This window comes from Momordica charantia (assembly GCF_013281855.1).
Source record: "Momordica charantia cultivar OHB3-1 chromosome 2 unlocalized genomic scaffold, Mcharantia_2.0 BLBB01000002.1, whole genome shotgun sequence".
Lineage (NCBI taxonomy): Eukaryota > Viridiplantae > Streptophyta > Magnoliopsida > Cucurbitales > Cucurbitaceae > Momordica > Momordica charantia.
The window spans coordinates 1909504-1930106 of NW_028275160.1; the positions used below are offsets into that span (position 1 = coordinate 1909504).

The following is a 20603-nucleotide window of genomic DNA, read 5'->3' on the forward strand; positions in this document are numbered from 1 at the left end:
AAATTCGCTCTCTCTCTTTGTCTTTTTTTGGTCACTTGCAATTTCTTAGAGGTGGACATGGAATAATAACATTCTTTTGAGAAACCTGTAAATGTTATCTCTAATCCATTGAAGGAACACCTTAATATCTTCGTAAGCAAAATTTAAACTCATAAAATTAAAAAGTGATCCACAATGATTGTTCTGTACATTTTTCCATGAAAACATCTTAATTCTAATTCATATTGTATAATTAATAAAAAGAAAAAAAAATAATCCTACAGTCAAACAAAACCCTTAAATTATTTTGTCCTTATTAAACTTATTGCTAAAAATAATTAGGGATGGTAGGAAGAATATAATTGGGTTTAATTAAGAACATGATAACAAAAAACTTTTTTCTTTATATATATATATATATATTTTGTTTTCTATCCTTAAAAATTTTGCTTTATTTCCCACAATTTCTTTGGTATGTTTGTCACATCCCTAACAAACAAATTTGAATTTTGAATCAAATTTTGTAAAAGGAAAAAAAAACCAGTTTTTAAAAGTTAGTTTTTTTTTTAGTTTTCAAAATTTAACTAACGTTTCTACGAGTACATAACAAAACAAAGAAATAAATAGATGAAAATAGTGTTTCTAAATTTAATTTTTGAAAATAAAATTTAAAACGAAAGGGTTATTAAAGGAGGATAATTATTCATTAGTTAAAAATAAAAGAATGGGCTCAATGTCAAGAAATTATTGATATTAATTTAATAGAGATTAGGTTGAACAATTAATGGAGGATGGGCATTGAATTATGTGAATTCCTCCTCTTTTTCCTTCCTTTTCTTAAACCTTTATAATAAAGAAACTTCAAGTTCTCACTTATATTGATTTCTTCATCATTTTAAATTTCTTAACTTTGCTATATCTTTCCACGTTTCAATGGAGTTTTTGGAGAACAAGACCATTTTTGTCATTGGTGCCCTTGGCTTTCTAGGGAAGAGTATGTGTATATATATAACCTTTGTAAATTTTAGTTTTCTATTTATTATGTATTCTTATATGCTAAATGCATAACTAATCGAGATTGCAGTTATGGTAGAGAAAATATTACGAGTTCAACCAAATGTGAAGAAACTTTATCTACTTTTACGAAGTGTGGATGAAATTACAGCCACAAAACGTTTCTACGACGAGGTACATAATTATCACGTAGAAACAATGGTAAAAACCCTAACTAATCCTTGTTGAAACAATTTTTTTGTTTATATAACCATCTAAAATTTGTTTAACTACATCAATTTTATTTATAGGTTGTAGAGAAGGATCTCTTTAGACTATTAAAGGAAAAATGGAGTGGCAATCTCGATACCTTCATTTCAGAGAGAATTTCTTTAGTACATGGAGATGTCGCATGCCCAAATATGGGATTGAAAGACTCAAATTTACTGAAAGAGATGAAAAATCAAGTGGAAATAATTATTAATTTAGCTGCAACAACTAATTTTGACGAAAGGTATATAAATTCATGCATTTTCTATAACAATAAAATAAGGAGTTAAATAAACCCTCACTTGGCTTTTGACATTACAATTTATTATTATTATTTTTTTATTTTTGCAGATATGATGTAGCATTTGGCACTAATACATTGGGGGCTAAGCATGTATTAAGCTTTGCAAAGAAATGTTCCAATTTGAAAGTTCTTATCCATATATCCACTGGTTAGTATCCAATGTCAATAGTTTTTTATTTTTATTTTTATTATCATCGTTTAAATTTTAATTAGGTTTTAATGAATATAGAATAAAATTACAAATGAATTGAAATACTGTATTTTTGTTAGCTTATGTTTCAGGTGAAAGAAAAGGGGGACTTATTCTCGAAACTCCATGCAAATTAGATGAGTCTTCTAATAAAGCTATAAAATTGGACATTGAAATTGAACAAAAAGTAATCGAAGAGACACTAAATGAATTCAGAAATAAAAAAAGCACAGAAGAAACTATTACCTTGGCCATGAAGGATTTGGGTCTAAAAAGGTATGAAAGGTTTGATAGAATAGCCTTGATGAATGTAACAATTTTTTTTAATTTTTATTTTAGTGATATAAATCACTATAATTATATATTAGTCTATAGTTTCTTATTTTATTTTTAATTCTAATAAGGGCAATGATATATGGATGCCCAAACACATATACGTTTACAAAGGCAATGGGTGAGATGATGGTTAGTGATGAAAAGGACGGTATACCTTTGATCATCATACGACCAACCATAGTTACAAGCACTTACAAAGAACCTTTTCCGGGTTGGATTGAAGGTTTGAGGTACGTAAAAAAAACATCTAATTTTAAATTACGGTAGTCATGCAACTATAAATAAACATTTATAACTAATAATATTTTGCCACATTGACCCAAAATTTTGACCTTCTCTTTTTCCGAACCCTTGAGTTAAGTTAAGCATGTTTAGTTTTTTACCATAATGTTTATTATTATTTTTTTTCTAGCCTTTGTTTCGATGTTGAGAGAATTGTCGTATTTTTACAGGACGATCGATAGCTTCATCGCGGGGTATGCTAAAGGAAAAGTAACATGCTTTCCTTGCGATGATAAATCAATTCTTGATTTGGTGAGAAATTTCTTTCAAATCTTTTATTTCTATCTCAAGTTTAATTTACAAATCTTAATATATAATATTTTGCGATTGAAAAAGGTTTGATGGATGTTTTTCCTTTTTAAAAAAAATGCAGATTCCAGCCGATATGGTAATAAATGCAATTATCATGGCAATAGTGACACATATGTTCCAACCATCTAATCAAACATTAATATATCACGTGGGTTCCTCGACGAGAAATTCTATAAGACATATGGATTTTCACAATTATCTTCTCCGATACTTCACTAAGAAACCATGGATCAATAAAGATGGAAGTATCATCCAGAGTAAGAAAATCACCTTATTCAACGACATGGAAAGTTTCCATAGATATATGACCCTTCGCTATTTGATTTTCCTCAAGGTATGCAATATGATTATACAAATATCTAACAATAATCCAGAAAATTAATTCATAATGTTTCAAAATCTATTCTATAGTACAAAAAATGTGATAACCAGAGAATTATTCATTACGTAGCTATTAATTAAAGAGATATATATATTGGAATAACTTTAATTTCATGGCTTAATTAAAGTCGAAAAATGAAATATAGATTTTCTATTGTATGTAGCTCTCCAATTTTCTGACTTGCAAAATATAAAAAAAATTTGTTGTGCTCTCTTCATTTTCTCTATTTTACAGTGATTTTAAATTAATCTTAAATGATAAATAGTGTGATATTTTTTTTTTGGTTTAAAAGCTTTTTTTTTCTTTTTAAGTTATGTCCTTTTTTTTTTTTCTATTTTGGTTTTCAAAGTTCTCATAAAGTTCAATTAATTTGTTCTTTAAAATCTGTACTCAATTTTCACTTTCGTCCTCCTCTTACTTTTACATGGATAAACAACTCTGACTAATTAACTCATTATGTTAACTCTTCTTTAGAACTCTACACTAAATAATACTGCATCTCAAACACAGACTAAATAAGTTCAGACTAATTAAACTTCACTCCTTCCCCCAAACACCATCTAAATGTTTAACGGAAAAACAATTAGATAACATTTTAGTAAACAAAACCATATCTAAAACTTCTTTTTTAATCATTGTTATTATAATTAAAGGGACTGGAATTTGTGAACAAGGCATTATGCTACTCTTTTCAAGACACATACATTGATCTCCAGAGGAAATTCAATTGGGTGATGCGACAAATTGAGCTTTATCGTCCATATCTATTCTTCAAATCCAAGTATGTAAAGTTTTATATTTAAACTAACCATTCTCACAAAATGGAACATTAGTTCACAAATTTTAAAAATACAAGTTTATGTAGCTTAAATTGAAATAGTCGAATTTGTATAGACCACGTAAATCAATAAATTTTTAATCCTATGCTTAGTTGTTTTGTAAAAATTAGCATGCTATGAGGGAATCAATAAGTATTAATTTATGTAAACTCACCAAATATAAGTTATGCTCCTAACTTTAAGTATACAAAATATTTAACTCCTAATTAATTTTGGCTAATATTCTTTTCATTTGCATTATGCAGATTTGATGACACCAACTTCGAAAAATTGAGGATTGCTACACAAGAATGTGACAGAAATGCAATAAATACATTGTTTATGGACCCTAAGGATATTAGCTGGGAGGATTACTTTGTAAATATTCACATTCCTGGACTTATCAAACATGTTCTCAAATGATTTATGATACTCATTTTGAAGAACAAATTGTATTTCCTCATTGAATAATGTATTTTATTTTTTTTCTTCCTAAAGAACTATAATATATGTAATTTGACGATATAATTATTGGCTACGAAGTATGTGCCAATAAACTACATTATCATCATTGGTCAGTTATCTTCTTAAATGAAATGGTTATCAAATATGTGTTTGGTTTTCAGTCTTTCAAAAACAAAAAACAAAAATAGTTATCAACCACATATGATTTTTATTTTTAAAAGTAGAAAGCTAAAAACAAAAAATAGAAAACATAAAAAAAACAAAAAACAGAAATGGTTATGAAACCGGTCATGAAAATATATTTTACACATAAACATATATAGCAGCTGATAAAATGTGGAGCGATAATTTAACCTTGATTTACAAAAGAAGATTATTATCTCTCTTTGGGTAAAAAAAACCTATCCTCCCCTAGAGAGTAGAAAAAAAAAACATGTATTTGTAAAAGTAATATTACTTTGTTTTTTTAAAGCCACAAATCTGTGGACTTTAATTAAGTAAGAAAGTGAATTTCTTTTTGAGTCTCAATGCTATTTATACCTTTTAAAAATTTTAAACTTCATACTATGTATATATATAAATACATATATATTTTTTAATTATCTTTAAAAAATATATTACTTTTCATTAAAGGTCTTAGAAAATATGAATGTAATTTAATTAATTATAATATTTTTGAAGATTGAGGTATATTACTTTCTATTTTTACCATTATAATATTTTCATTATAATATTTTCATACTTTAAGGTTGTAGCATAACCTGAAATTTTTGGGAAATTGAGATTTATAACCCTCCCAATTTCGAACTTATGACTCCCTCGTAGAAAATCTTTATTTGTGTCCCCCTCCCCCTAGTTTTGACTGCTCTCAAAATTTATAAATGTGAAATTATCGTAATACCCTCATATTTCAAAAACCACAAGTCCCTCCCTATCCTCGGATCTTTCCTTCCCCTCCATTCCCATCCTAAAACCGTAAACTCCATCTCGGATCTCTCAATGCCAATTAACCCAGACGATTTCTTGTACTTTCGCAGCCACTCATCCACTAGTAGAAGGTGGCAAAAGACCCCTCACATGTTGAGATTTATAGTCTGTATTGGTTTCCGTACGCGTTTTAGGTTAGTGAGGTTTAAGTAAACTATATTATATAGTTATGTATTGATTCTTTAACTACATTATTATATTGATTTGATGGGAATCCCGTACAAAAATATCTCAACGTTGAGTACACAGGTAGCAACAAGGATGAACGACGATGCCATTCCTCGACTTCTTAGATGATCGTGCATCTATTCTTGCGGGTTTCGTTTGTTGGTGAGTGCTGTATTGAGAACACATGGGTAAGTAATGCATACTACTAAATGCTTAATATTTATTTTTCATGTGGATCTAATGCAAGGTTTTATGTAGTTCAAGGTTAAAGTACATTTAGAGTCGACGGATGTTGAACAACAACATATGGATCGTATTATGCATCTAGGACCGATCTTGGTTCATGTCCCGGGCCAATATTGGTTCGGGACATGTCTTGGGGTCTAGGACAACGAATGCACATTTTTTTAATATATAAAAATGGGAAATGTTTCAAATAAATTCAGCAATTTTAAAGTAAAAAAGTTTGTAACACATACGTAATTTTTCACAACTGAAAATGTGAGGATAATGGTCAAACATGTGGAAGAACAATATTTGTTTGAGAAGGAATTAAAAAACGAAAACTGTGTTTTGGAGTTGCAAAACATTTGTAAAATATGGGTAATCGAAGGTTTAAAATTTAGACTTTGATGAATAGTTAGGCGAAAATTTATTATATCATAAATGCTTATTATTTATTATCCACGGGGACAAATTCATCTTTCCACGATGTTAAAAATTGAATGGCTCAAAAATAAGGGGAGGATGAAATCACAGACCAGTCTTTCTAAAAAGAGTTATAAATCTGAAATCAATCATGGGGATTATAAATCCCAATTTCTCCATAAATTTTAGAAAGCCTTTGAATAATAGTTTCTACAAAAGCCTTATTCAGCAAAATGTATATACCCACAAAATAGGAAGAAAAAAAGACAAGTCTTCTTACAAAATGATTTGGTTCTACATCTCCACATATACTTGTCTTTTTAATATTACAATTTTAACCTAGATTGACGATTCAATTTTACATTCTTTATAAAGTAATTAATACTTTAATTAGTTAAGCAATATTAACTAAGATTACCATAATTATTAAAAATGGAAATAATTGGCTCAAAGTCAACGAACTATGGATATTTAATTATTAGAGGGTGGGTTAGACAATTGGAGTTTGGAAGTCTAATTTGAAACGTACGTTAGGCAATAAATTATAATTCAATTTCGTGCATTCTTCCCTTTCCCTTCATTTTCTTAAACCGATATATAATGCCACTTTAAGTTGAAGTTCTCAATTATATGGAATTTTCCAATCTTAAGTTCTTGGAAATTCTCTAATTTTGACTATCAATGGAGTTTTTGGAGAACAAGAGCGTTTTTATCATTGGTGCCCTAGGATTTCTGGGGAAGAGTATGTATATTTATGTATTTTAGCATTCTTTTTCTTACATGTTGTAATGCTAATTATTCATGTTTATATAACTAACTAATATTATTTATATCATATATATACTTTTCGTCCGCAGTCATGGTAGAGAAAATATTAAGGGTTCAACCCAATGTGAAGAAACTTTATATACTTGTACGAACAACCGATGAAATTACAGCCGCACAACGCTTCTATTATGAGGTACAATGCATGATTGTCGAATAAACATGTCTCAATTGCAAAACCAATTAATTAGCGTAAAGAACTTATTAAGGATTAGAATAATCTCCCACCCATGTAATTGCTAAAAAACGAGAAAGTAAAAGAAAAAGATGAGATAATCGTCCTAAATAGTTTATTTATTGCGTGACAATATTCAACAAAGACATAAATAATGATGCGTAAAATAACCATTTTTCTGTAATTATCTAAAAGATCATGAATTCGAATCTCCATCCATTCCCACATATTGTACTACAAAAATATATTATCTAAAAAATCACGGTATCAATTTTATGTATAGGTCGTAGGAAAAGATCTATTTACACGGTTAAAGGACAAATGGAGGGGGGATTTAAATACCCTAATCTCAGAGAAGGTTCGTTTAGTGGCGGGAGATATCTCACTCCCAAATATGGGATTAAAAGACTCAAATTTATTGGAAGAGATGAAGAATCAAGTGGAAATAATCGTTAACTTAGCTGCAACAACCAAGTTTTATGAAAGGTATACAAACTCATGCATTCTCTACAACAATAAAATAAGGAGTTAAATAAACACTCACTTAATTAACAATTAATTTGTTTATTTTCTGTGCAGATATGATGTAGCATTTGGCACTAACACATTGGGAGCTAAACATGTATTAGGCTTTGCAAAGCAATGTTCTAATTTGCAAGTACTTGTCCATGTATCCACCGGTTAGTATATAAAAACCCAAATGAAATTTACAACTTAATTTAACAATTACCATTTAATTGAAAGACGTGTGTATTGTTAGCTTATGTTTCAGGTGAAAAAAAAGGACTTATACTCGAAACTCCATATGAAATGGGGAAATCACTATACCAAACTACAAGTCTAAATATTGAGACTGAACGAATTGTGGTTGAAGAGACACTAAATGAATTAAGAAATAATGGAGGAACAGAAGAAAGAACAACCTTAGCCATGAAACAATTGGGCCTCAAAAGGTATGGTGAATTACATAGAAAAAGTCTAGAATGAATGTGTCAGTTTAATATTGGTGATGAAACTACCATAATTTTACTTTCTCATTTCTTGTTTCGTTTGTAACTGCAATAAGGGCAATGATGCATGGATGGCCAAACACGTATGTATTTACAAAGGCAATGGGCGAAATGGTGGTTAGTGACCAAAAAGACCATCTACCTTTGGTCATTATACGACCAACTGTAATTACAAGCACGTGTAAAGAACCTTTTCCTGGTTGGATTGAAGGTGTAAGGTACATAAATAAATAAATAAATAAAAAAGAAAAATCTTAGCAGCTAATTTATTAGCTCAAATTGAGCCAATTTTGTCTTTTTCTTTTCTCCCTAAGCATGTTAGCTAAGATTGGCTGTATTTTATAGGACTATTGATAGCTTAATTGTTGGATATGCTAAAGGCAAACTAACCAGCATTCCATGTGATAATAATTCAATCCTTGATGTGGTGAGAGAATATATGATCTTTCTTTCAAGTACAATATTGAAAAATGTTTGACGCTTTATAAAAATGCAGATCCCAGCAGACATGGTAGTAAATACAATTGTCATGGCAATAGTAGCACACAAACTCCAACCATCTAGTCAAAGAATATATCATGTGGGTTCTTCTCTAAGAAATTCTATGAGATATATTGATTTGAAAAATTTTCTTTTCCAATACTTCATTGAGAAACCATGGATCGATGAAGATGGAAATGCCATTAAGGTTAAGAAAATTATTGTCTTCAACAACATGGCTAGCTTCCGCAGACACATGAGCATTCGCTATTTGATTTTTCTCAAGGTACATTGTTGCAAATATTATAACAGATGCTTATAAAAATATGAGAAAAATATAGGGATATTAATTATATTTGTTATATAATAGATATCCTTATGTTTTTTTTTATATTCTTTGTGTATATATATGTATGTAGGTATATCTTTCTTATTCATATTATCATTTTTATAGTGTACTGTGAAGTTAGCAAAATTTCAAAGATTATAAACGAGATTTTATGGTTAAAGGACCACAAAAAATAAAAAAATAAATCAAGATAAAATTTTCATAAAATGCAAGGACAAAAATAAGAAAAAACTAAACAATATTTAAACTACTCTTTTGGTAAACAAACTAATTTTAAACTATTTTAATCATTGTAAGGTATTGGAATTTGCAAATAAGGCATCATGTCACTCTTTAGAAGACCTGTACGCTGATCTTAAGAGGAAATTTGATTGGATGGTGCGACTCACTGAACTTTATCGCCCATATTTATTCTTCGATGCTAGGTATGTAAAGTATTTTATTTACTCCTTTTCTTTTATTTTGTATTTGACTGAAAATTTTTGCCTCAGGCTGAATTCGTATGACTTAAGTAATCATATTCGGATTTTAATAGCTTCTAATTTAGGACGTGTGCATGAATAAGTTCTAAAGATTAAGTTCTTGGGTAGGTTGTTTTTGGCTTTTAGGTTTGCGGTCTATAAGAGAATTAAGCTATTTGAAGCCCTTCAAATGACAATTCAATTGGCAAAGGCTCGAGATCTCTTGGTCATAGTAATTTAGAGGTCTCAAGTTCGATTTTTTTTGTAAACTTAATACCAAAATCTTTGATGATCTCCTGGGTCCAAACCTTGGAATTGGTGCGAGTTCGATAGGTTTAAGGGAGTAAAGCTCTGATTTCTAGTTGTCCCAAAATTCAACTGATTGAAATTTTAGCTTATAAGATGACGGGTAAATTTGTAGTATTAAGACATGCAAACTTACGACCAAATATTTGTACAAAAATATTTAAGTCTGGCCTAATATAATACCTCCTACACATTATTTTGTATTTGCCTATGCAGATTTGACGACACCAACTTAGAAAAATTGAGAATTGCCACTCAAGACATTGACAGAGATGCAAATACATTGTTTCTGGACCCTAGGGATATAAATTGGGAGGATTACTTCGTCAATATCCACATTCCTGGACTTGTTAAACATGTCCAAAACAAATTTCAAAAACAAATTGTGCTTCCTCAGTGAATGAATTTAAGCTGTGTTTTTGTTTTCTTCTTTTAAATTAAGCATTATTGGCAACTACATTATACTTTGACAAAATATAGCGTGTTGACTATGAAGTTTGTGTGTAAAATTTCTTACTGTACTGAACATGAAAGAGGATCAAACTTCTCCACTTTTGTTCTTCTTTTTCCCATTTTTTTGGCTATTTTTTTTCCGTATACATTTGGTTGAAAAGAATAGAAGGTTTTTTTGAGAGGAGGTGTATAATAGTTGATGCTTCACTTTAGGAGTCCACCAAATTAATTAATTTAAGCCTCGATTCTTAAAATTTGATAGAGTGAATAAATCTAAACGACTCCTCCATCAAATGTCTAAGGGGCCGTTTGTGTTTTGAAAATGTAGATGTTCGATACTTTTAGATGTCTCGAATCTCATATAGCTACATTTGTTTTGTAGGAAAATTTATAAGGGTATTCGAGAATATCTAGATAGCTACAAATTTATTTGTAGAAATATTGTAATTTATGTATCCAAAAATATCCTTACTGTCATCATATAATTTATAGGTTAAATTTACTATTATTTGAATTCATATAAAAATTTTACTCTTATTAATTTAATATTATATTTTTATGTTATGTTTGATAGTTATTGGAAGCGTAAAATAAACTAAGATATATTTTATGAAATGTAGCCTACAAATAAGATTATATTCCGGCATTTATAATGAATTAATACATACATTTATTTTTAAAATAAAATAAAACAAATGACAAATAAATGTTATTGATGAAAAAAATGTTGTAGAACAAAAATGAAGATGACAAAATTGTCAAAACAAGATGCCAATCTTAAAATCCATGTCACAGGAGGCAATCCCTACTTCTGCAGCTATTGGGTTGCACTTTTACCCGATATGGGAAGCTGCTTCCGTTGATGAATGGTTATACAATGGTGGTCCTTATGAGCTAATTGTTCTACACTTCTTACTTGGTGTAGCATGTTACATGGGTCGAGAGTGGGAACTTAGTTTCCGTCTGGGTATGCGTCCTTGGATTGCTGTTGCATATTCAGCTCCTGTTGCAGCTGCTACTGCTGTTTTCTTGATCTACCCAATTGGTCAAGGAAGCTTTTCTGACGGTATGCCTGGCATCCGTACAGGAATATCCAACCTTCCTATCCAATAAATAGGAAAATCTGGATGACCATCCTATTGGAATCTCGTATTCCCACTCATTACAATAGAACGGTACAAATAGTTTACAGAAATAAAAGATGAAGTTGGAGTGAGAGCGTACCGTGATAACGATTCAAACAGTTCACAAGATGTCGTGGAGCTCTTGAATCTTCTACAAAATAACCCCATAACTCCTACTCTATCTATACTATTAAAATAGGTATTTTCAATGACACGATTTAATTAAATTTGTGTGATTGTGAATCTGCCTCGGCAGTTAAGGCATTAGAGATCGATGATTCAAATCTTCACTTTAAAGTAATCTCGAATAAAAGGAGATCTTTTTCTTTCACTATAGTATGATTTAATTGGTTACGACTTAAAGACAATAATAAGCTTTAGTCTTCTCATTTAGTTTGAATTGGTAATATTAAAAAAATAATTAATGTTTATTTTTTTAAAATAAGAGTTTAATATTACACAAATGATAGCTAAAATGTAATTATAAATATGACTCTAAAAAATATAAAATACCCACTATTATTAATATATTTTTAAAAATATTTTAGTAGAGATTTTTTTTTTTAATTAGCAGATGTTTAAGAGATAATTTGTGAGATTAATTTTATTGGTTTGGCACCAGATCAATACTCCAACCTAAGTCAATACATCACCTAATCTTTAAATTCATCTCTTAGTCTTGATGGTGCACTATATATGGAATCATAATTTAATTTTGGGAAACTAGCCTATTTGTTTGATCAGAAAAATGATCACCCTGCGAAATGGCGGATCAGCAAGAACGAGCTGGATAGTGAGCTCTTGATACTGCGCAGAAAACCTGCAAAACAGAGTAAGCACTCCGATGTCAAAGTCAGTGACTATCCAAATCAACTCGAGAGAGAGAATTGAGTTGTTCGTGTACCTGAGAAAGGGAGTGAATGAGTCTATTTATAGACGACTTCCTCGACAATTGTCCCGACAGCACCTCAACGGCTCTTTAAGGTTACTGTGAATCATGACATGTTGTCGTGAAGTCCATCAGAATCTGGGACTGAGCCGAGGTGAAGCTAGGTATTTCATCTTCATTGATGAGAAGCGAACCTAAGGGAGCTTAGATTGGCTCAGCCACACACAAGACATCGGCTCGATCATACTCATGAAACCGAGGTAATAAAATTAAACTTGGAGATAATTGATGTATGCCACGTGCACGGTTCAGGACCCAACCACCACGTGTAAGGGCAAGAATGCCTTCCAACACCTGTAAATGATATATAAGTTTCTGCCAAACATTTTCTAAATTTTTTATCTCTAATTCATAGAAGAAAAACCATAATTAGTAAGCAAAATATAAACTCATAACAGAAAAAGTGGTCCGCAAAGATTGTCGTGTACATTTTTCCATGAAAACATCTTAATTCTAGCCAATTCACATAGTACAATTAATAAAAAGGAAAAAAAGAAAAGTCGTAGAGTCAAACAAAACCCTTTAATTGTTGTAAAAAAACAAAACCCTTTAATTATTTTGTCCTTATTAAAATTGTTGTTGAAAATAATTAAGAATTGGTAGGAAGAATAGAACTGGGTTAATTAAGAACATGCTGTACAAACTTTTTTTTATCCCTGTTTTAAAATTAAAAGAAAAAAAAATATATAGCTCATCTCATTTTTCGTTTTTTTATTTTAAAAATTATGCTCGACTTCTCATCCTTTCTTTTGGTTATGTTTTTCACATTTCTAACAAATAAATTTGAATTTTGAGCCAAATTAAAAAAAAACCAATGCATCAAATATTTTTTATAATTCATGCCACCCTACTTTGTCTAAGATATCTCTATTATCACACAAAAATTAATCTAATAAACATGTCACACCAACATTTTGTTTACCATTCACGTGGACTAAATAGAAGTCTGGTGTAAATTTTGAAGATGTAATTGAAAAGAATTACCTTTGCGTGCCTTTTTTAGTTCACGTCTGTAATTTTTATATATTAAATTATCTTTTGTACGATCATTATGTTGGAAAAATACAGTTTTCGTGGAGAAAATATTGAGGGTTCAACCAAACGTAAAGAAACTCTATTTGTTATTAAGGGCGGCAGATAAGTTGACAGCTATGAAACGTTTCGATGATGAGGTAAGTTGTTTTAATACATTTGAATTATCATGGTTATTGATTTCTATTTGGTCTTGACTAACCCTTTTTAGAATATTTCATTACAAATAAAAGGGAAAAAAAGCCTAACCATTTAAATTTTATATTTAAGTAACTGAGTCAAGAAATAATGTATGATGTTGATCATATTTAGGTGATAGAGAAGGATTTGTTTGGAGTATTAAAGGAGAAGTGGGGAGAAAACTTCAATACTCTAATTTCAGAAAAGATTTGTGTGGTACCTGGTGATGTCTCACTCTTGCAAATGGGATTGAAAGATTCAAATTTGGCTGGCCAGATGAAGAATCAAGTACAAATAATTGTTAATTTGGCTGCAACAACAAGTTTGATGAGAGGTACAAACAAGCTAGCTCATGCACACAATTGTTTTTAATTTTATTTATGAAAAATCAAGCTTTTATTGAGAAGAATGAAAGAATACAAGAGAGAATAAACAAAAGGAGCCAAATTAAAAGAACCGGCTCTAACAAAGTAATTAAGATCAAACGTCGTAATTACAAAAGTCTTTAGATACTAAAGCCCAAAAAGAAACATGAAACCAAGCAAGATTACACACGTCCTCTCGAGATCTTTGCTCAAAATCGCGTTCAGTCCACAAATCCCATTGAACAACTTAGGTAACCCGCCTGCCACAAAAACTGACCCCTATCCCTAAACAAAGGGCGTTGAAGAGCCTCCTCCAATATTGAACTGAACTCTTTGGCACAAGTAAGGTTTTAAATATCGATGTCGATAGAAATAATGTTGAGGTCTCAATTTCATGGAAATATAGATAAAATGTCGATGTCGTTTCACTCTTTCTAAATAAGTTAAAAATGATAATTAATATTAATATCATGTCTATATTAATAACATTTTGTTGATATTTGTTATATTTTGTCCATTTTTTTATAATATATGGAAATGTCGAATTACCTCTCAAATCGATGTCGAGCCCATGAATACATGTCGTACATGGACGACATGTCGATGGATATACCATGGGCAGAAGCAAACAGTATTTCGTGCCATTTCATTTTGTTATATATGCAAAAGTTTTCTATTTCTTTTGAATAGATATGATGTAGCACTTGGAACCAATACCCTCGGAGCTAAACATGTTGCAAGCTTTGCAAAGCAATGTCCTGATTTGAAACTTGTTGCCCATATATCCACTGGTTAGCTAAAAAAACCCTCAATTATTTTTACGAATATTGAAGACAAACGAAGATTTATCTTATGCTAAAATAATTGGAGTACATATATTTTGTTAGCTTATGTTTCGGGAGAGAGGGAAGGACTTATCTTGGAAACTCCATATAAATCGAGGGAGTCTCTTAATGGCGTCAAAGGGCTAGACATTGAAACGGAACAAAAAATGGTGGAAGAGAGATTAAAACAATTTGAAGAGAATGAAGCTACAGATGAAACTATAACTCGAGCTATGAAAGATTAGGCCTCGACAGGTATAAAGTTAATAGTGTGTCTTAATGAAGTTACTGTATATTAGTGATAAGATATATCGTTTTAGAATTTTGAAATTTTGTTTTTTGTTTCAATTATGGCAAGGGCTAAGGTGTATGGATGGCCAAACACATACGTATTTACAAAGGCAATGAGTGAGATGGTGATTAGTCATGACCTGAAAAATTATCATCTACCTTTACTCATTATATGACCAACCATAGTTTCAAGTACTTACAAAGAACCTTTTCTCGGATGGGTTGAAGGTGTCAGGTACATAATTTAACTGTTAATGCATGTTATTCTTAAATTTTTGTCTCTTTTTTAGATCTCTTTCTTGGATAAAGGCTAATTAGCAAAAATTTTTAAAACTTATAATGAAAGTCTTTTAATCTTTTGAAATTTGTTTCTATATGAGAACTTGTAGAATTTTTACAGGACCATCGATAGTTTCATTGTTGGATATGCTAAAGGAAAACTAACATATTTTGTAGCTGGTCTTAATTCAATCGTTGACGTGGTAAGATAAATATAATTTATTTTTTCATATCTCTCTATTTTTTTGGAATTGAATATAAAATATGGTAAGTACAGATTCCAGCAGATCTAGTGGTAAATACGATCATCATGGCAATGGTAGCTCATAAACCCCAACGATGTAGTCAAACAGTATCACGTGGGTTCTTTAGCGGGAAATTCAATGAGATATATAGACTTCCATCATTTTATCTTCCAATATTTCACTACGTAGCCATGGATCACTAGAGATGGAAATGCTGTTAAGGTTGGGAAGGTTACTGTCTTCAACAATATGACCAGCTTCCATAGATACATGACCGTTCGTTACTTGATTTTTCTCAAGGTACATTGTTTTCAATAATCTTAAAATTACTATTATTTTACTCTCTTAAAAATGGAAATTAATATAGAGATCTATTTTTTAGTTATTATATTGTCCAAGACTCTTATTCGATAATTTCAAGTGTCCCCTCATCTTCTAATTTTTTATTTACGTATGCAATTAAATTATTCTAAGGTGCATAAACTTATATTACAAAAATCCCAGCTTACAAATTTACTTTTCAAGCTACCTATCAAGTATTACAAATTATAAATCTACGAGCTAAATATAAGTTACACAAACTCAAGTTTTTATATCTAATTATTTTGTATAGAATTGTGATGAAATTGATGATTTTTTTTCAATAATTGAATTCAATTATGAAGGGTCTAGAATTTGCGAACAAAGCATTATGTCACTCTTTTCAAGACAAGTGTGTTGAAATGAGGAGGAAGTTCAATTTGGTGATGCGACTCATCGAACTTTATCGTCCATATCTATTCTTGAATTCTTGAATACCACGTAAGTGAAGCTTAGACTATTTTCATTTTGCAATCATTTCATTTCGGTATCTATAATTTTAAATATTTTACATTTGAAAAATTTTCTGTAGCATCACTTGAACTGATCAGTTCACATCAAAATAAAAATTGAAAAACAAATGGACTAAATGTCTTCAAAATACAATATAAAGTTAGACAAGAAGTATAAGCAAAATTGAGTATGATAATGAGGACCAGATTGTAATAATGTGAAAATTAAGGGATCAAATACCTTTTTCTTTTTTATCAATATTTTTTTCACCCACCTCATTGATGCACATTATTTTGTTTTTTACGTACAGTTTTGACGATACAAATGCAGAAAGATTGAGAATGGAAACTCTAAACGCAGAAAGAGAGACATTCTTTTTGGATCCTAAGGATATAAACTGGGAGGATTACTTCATGAATGTCCACATTCCTGGACTTGTTAAACATGTCATGAGATGATTCTAATTCCAAGAACAAATCGTGGTTCCTCATTGAATGCATTTTAGTTTTCTTTTCTAAATTAAGCATGGGAACTACAATCAAATTAATTGTACTTTGTTCTTAATTGTACTGTGAAGTTTGAACCTATAGATATGCTCCACTTTGGACGTCCACTAAATCATTGTCTAATTAATTTTAGATTTTAGTGTTAACATCGACAGAGAATGAACAAATCTGAATGATTTGCTATCATCTACTCCTCCAAATGACGAGATGACATTTCTTTAATTTTGTGGTGTTCAATGTTCATATCAGAAAGCAATTCATCTGGTAAATCGAAAACTGAGGAGCGAAAAGAGAGCGTACCGTGAATCAAAGAGTTAGTAGGATGTGGATCGTCACCAATTCATCTGGTAAATCGGAGAATCTCGTCACTTCTGTTCCATTATTCACTTCAATCTCCTATGGACAAACATTAAAGGAAAGGTTATCAATACAAATTAATGTGCTAATTACAAGTAACACTACTGTTGGGTTTGTATAGAGAGTGCAAACAAAGTCTACATTGGTAAGTGATCGTGCGTGACAATTATCTCCATTAGTATATGAGGTATTTTGGGTGAAATGAAAAGCAAAGCCACAAGGGCTATGTCCAAAACGGACAACATATATGTATGGTAAAATTGTTTTATCATACTTGGGAGGTTGGACAAAACGACCCGAGCATGTCGTGAAGAGGAGATGGGCAGTCTTCCAATCACACCTAGAGATCTCAGAATTGGTAGCCAGCCGTCATCTCGCATGCCCAGCTAGTAGTACCCCATATCACGCTCTTCTTTTTTTCCTTGCGGGCAGGAAGCACACTAGCTACGTGCCTTGCGAGAGCATGTCGTGAAAGAAGCACACTTCCCTTGTTCCCAAGAGAATAAAGAGAGAGCATTGTCTTCTTCCATTATGAACGACACGATTCGTCTGCTCCCTCTCTGTGTCCACTGCAGCCTAAACCGTGAAAACGGATTGTAGGAGAGCGCTTGGTAACAAATTGCTTCTTCCAATGCACCCTGTTCGTTCGCATTCGTTCTGCTCGCGCCAATCCAATTAATTAAGTAGGGATATTAATCCTTTAGAGGTTAGGTTGGGCAATAATTGAGGAATGAAGCTTATTTTGAGATGGGAAAGATAGCCAAAGACCACTCTATAGTCCTACACTCATAATGCTTTTCTTTAATTAGGAAATTGAATAATTAGATTTATGTGTGCACTCAACCTCTTTGCCTTATTAAGAATTCTCATATGATGCAACTTCAGCTGGTTTTAAGCCATTTTGAGAATTCTCATATGATGCAACTTCAGCTGGTTTTAAGCCATTTTGAGAATTCTCTAATTTTGCTCAATCTCGGCCTTCAATGGAGTTTCTGAATAAAAAGAGCATTTTTGTGATGGGTGCCACAGGGTTTCTAGGAAAGAGTAAGTAATTTTGTGTGTCTATATCCCTTTTGAGATTTTAGTTTTCTGTTGTAAATATCACTATTTTCTTTTCGAGAGTGCCAGTTATGGTGGAGAAAATATTAATGTCCAACCAAACGTGAAGAAACTTTATCTACTTTTACGAACTGTTGATGAAATTACAGCCATGCAACGTTTGTATGGTGAGGTATAAGATAGGAAACCCACTAGTAAGAGACAAAAATTGATGCATCAAAAACGAAAATTCTATATGACATTGAAATTATTGGGGCAAATATATTTTCTCTAGGTTTCTGACGTCAAATATTTCATATATAGGTTGTGGAGAAGGACCTGTTCAGAGTGTTAAAATGAAAATCTAAACACCTTCATTTTAGAGAAAATTTGTTTCGTGCTTGTATTAAGCTTTGCAAAGTAATGTTCTAATTTGGAAATTGTTGTCCATGTATCCACTGGTTAGTACATAAAATATTCACTTTCTCTCTTATTCATAAATGAAACAAAATATATTTTCTTTGGTTAATATCTTCTCATTTTCTATTTTTAGTTTTTAAATTTTGTATATTTGTTCATGTAGTCGTTCTAGGTAAATAAATTTTACTTGTTGACTTTTTTCTTTTCTGTTCTTTTCTGAGTTCATCAGATAGATGAAGAGGGATTGTACCTTTCTGAGAAAATTAATTGATATCTTTTTCATTGAATAATATAAAATTTGAGATTTCTTTTTAGACTTTGTATGCCTGTCAAATGTTATTGTTTTAATTTCATTAGTAAGAAATTTATGTTCTTATTTTTTTTTCCATTGTTAAGTTTGGTTTTATGTTTTTCTAACCATGCATTTTAGGTTACAACAAAAGTCGAACAAAATTACTACTTAATTAAATAATGAGTTGAAATATGTGTATTTGTTAGCTTTATGTTTCAGGTGAAAGAGAAGGACTTATCCTCGAAATTCCATATAAGATGGGTGAGTCTCTTGATGACACTATTGAACTCAACATTGAAAATGAACAAAAAGTGGTGGAAGAGACACCAAATGAACTCGTAAAAAACGATGCTACAGAAGAAACTACAAGTCTAGCCATGAAGCACTTGGGCCTCAAAAGGTACCAAAAAAAAAAAAAAAATCAAATTGAAGTTACCATTTTCTTTTGTCTATCGAGTTGCAGGACCATCGACAATGTTGTTGTTGGTTATGGAAAGAAAACTAACCTTCTTTCCTTTTGATATCAATTCAACCGTTGATGTGGTGAGAAACCATGGGCGAACAATACAGATTCCAACCAATATGGTGTGAATGCGGTGATCATGACAATGATGACTCATGTACATCAACCATGTCATGCGATGTACCATATTGGTTCTTCAACTAAAAATAGTATGAAATATGGGGATTTGAAAAATTTTACAGCTCAATAATTTGTTGAGAAACCATGGGCGAACAAAGATGGAAAAGCTATCAAAGTTGGCAAAGCCACTGTTTTCAACAACATGACCAGCTTTCGTAGATATACGATCATTCGCTATTTCTTATTTTTGAAGGTATATTAAACTTTCAGGTCAAAACTTTAAATGAGTGGTAAAATTAATACTCTTTTTAAGTTTATAGATTTAACTCTTAATTGTGGCTAATAATACATTACTTTTACACTAATACTGGTTTGCTTCGTTGTTTTGTATTATTACCAAAAAGGGGTTGAAAGTTGTCAATTTCATATTGTGCCATTCCTTCCCATTAAGATATGTATGATAGGCGCTAGAAGAAATTCAAATCTGCGATGCAACGAACTCATTGAACTTTATCGTCCCTATCTATTCTTTAAAGCCACGTAAGTTACAATTTCTCATTTTTATATAAAAAAGAAAGGCTAACTCCTATTTGTTTTGTTCTTTTATAATTGTTTCATTTTAATTCATAAAAATTCAGGATGAAAATAATATTTAAAATTTGAATCATATTTTACTTATTTAAATATGTTGATGGTTTCTATTATTTTAATTATAATTGAAGTTTATCTTTAATTCTTCTTCTGACTTCATTTCAATACTGATGTTATTTTATCTTTTTCTCACCTACACAGTTTTGATGATACAAATACAGAAAGATTGAGAATTGCTGCAAGGAATTCAGACCTAGAAGATATATTTTACTTTGATCCTACAGTTATCAATTGGGCAGACTACTTTTTCAATATCCACATTCCTGCTCTAGTTAAGTATGTCATAAAATGATTATAATTCCTAGACTCAAAAATTTAATTTTTTTTTTTACAAGATGTAACGGTGGGGATCGAATTCACAACTTACTTAGTTTGAAATATATGTTAATTTCTGTTGAGTTATATATGCTCACTTTGGCACCAAAAACTTTAATCTAATTATTGGTCAAAATATAAATTTA

The 20603-nt window shown here is 30.8% G+C and overlaps 2 protein-coding genes and 2 pseudogenes across 3 annotated transcripts; all 4 read left to right on the forward strand.

The window, feature by feature from the left end:
- Positions 1-865: 865 nt before the first annotated feature.
- LOC111020672 (fatty acyl-CoA reductase 3-like) lies at positions 866-4405 on the forward strand. Its single transcript, XM_022297396.2, has 10 exons — positions 866-973; positions 1064-1167; positions 1284-1486; positions 1594-1694; positions 1817-2012; positions 2141-2302; positions 2525-2606; positions 2728-3000; positions 3702-3829; positions 4133-4405. The coding sequence occupies exons 1-10, from the start codon at positions 913-915 to the stop codon at positions 4287-4289; spliced, it is 1467 nt and encodes a 488-aa protein (XP_022153088.1). The 5' UTR covers positions 866-912; the 3' UTR covers positions 4290-4405.
- A 2340-nt stretch (positions 4406-6745) lies between these two features.
- LOC111020641 (fatty acyl-CoA reductase 3-like) lies at positions 6746-10310 on the forward strand. Its single transcript, XM_022297352.2, has 10 exons — positions 6746-6876; positions 6992-7095; positions 7418-7620; positions 7714-7814; positions 7895-8087; positions 8201-8362; positions 8490-8571; positions 8641-8910; positions 9271-9398; positions 9957-10310. Exons 1-10 carry the CDS (start codon positions 6816-6818, stop codon positions 10138-10140), a joined length of 1488 nt encoding a protein of 495 aa, XP_022153044.1. The 5' UTR covers positions 6746-6815; the 3' UTR covers positions 10141-10310.
- Positions 10311-10979: 669 nt separating this feature from the next.
- LOC111020609 (fatty acyl-CoA reductase 3-like) lies at positions 10980-17191 on the forward strand (annotated as a pseudogene).
- A 950-nt stretch (positions 17192-18141) lies between these two features.
- Positions 18142-20548, forward strand: LOC111020608 (alcohol-forming fatty acyl-CoA reductase-like; annotated as a pseudogene). Its single transcript, XR_015789338.1, has 5 exons — positions 18142-18202; positions 18287-18389; positions 19115-19308; positions 19858-20031; positions 20284-20548. The product of XR_015789338.1 is annotated as an alcohol-forming fatty acyl-CoA reductase-like (transcript).
- Positions 20549-20603: the final 55 nt, after the last annotated feature.

Coding starts and splice junctions, on each gene's coding strand:
- LOC111020641 (XM_022297352.2), top strand. CDS start 6,816: ATGGAGTTTTTGGAGAACAAGAGCGTTTTTATCATTGGTGCCCTAGGA. Junction 8,363..8,489: donor GGTTGGATTGAAGGTGTAAG/GTACATAAATAA, acceptor TGTATTTTATAG/GACTATTGATAGCTTAATTG. Junction 8,572..8,640: donor ATAATTCAATCCTTGATGTG/GTGAGAGAATAT, acceptor ATAAAAATGCAG/ATCCCAGCAGACATGGTAGT.
- LOC111020672 (XM_022297396.2), top strand. CDS start 913: ATGGAGTTTTTGGAGAACAAGACCATTTTTGTCATTGGTGCCCTTGGC. Junction 974..1,063: donor CCTTGGCTTTCTAGGGAAGA/GTATGTGTATAT, acceptor TCGAGATTGCAG/TTATGGTAGAGAAAATATTA. Junction 2,013..2,140: donor AAGGATTTGGGTCTAAAAAG/GTATGAAAGGTT, acceptor AATTCTAATAAG/GGCAATGATATATGGATGCC.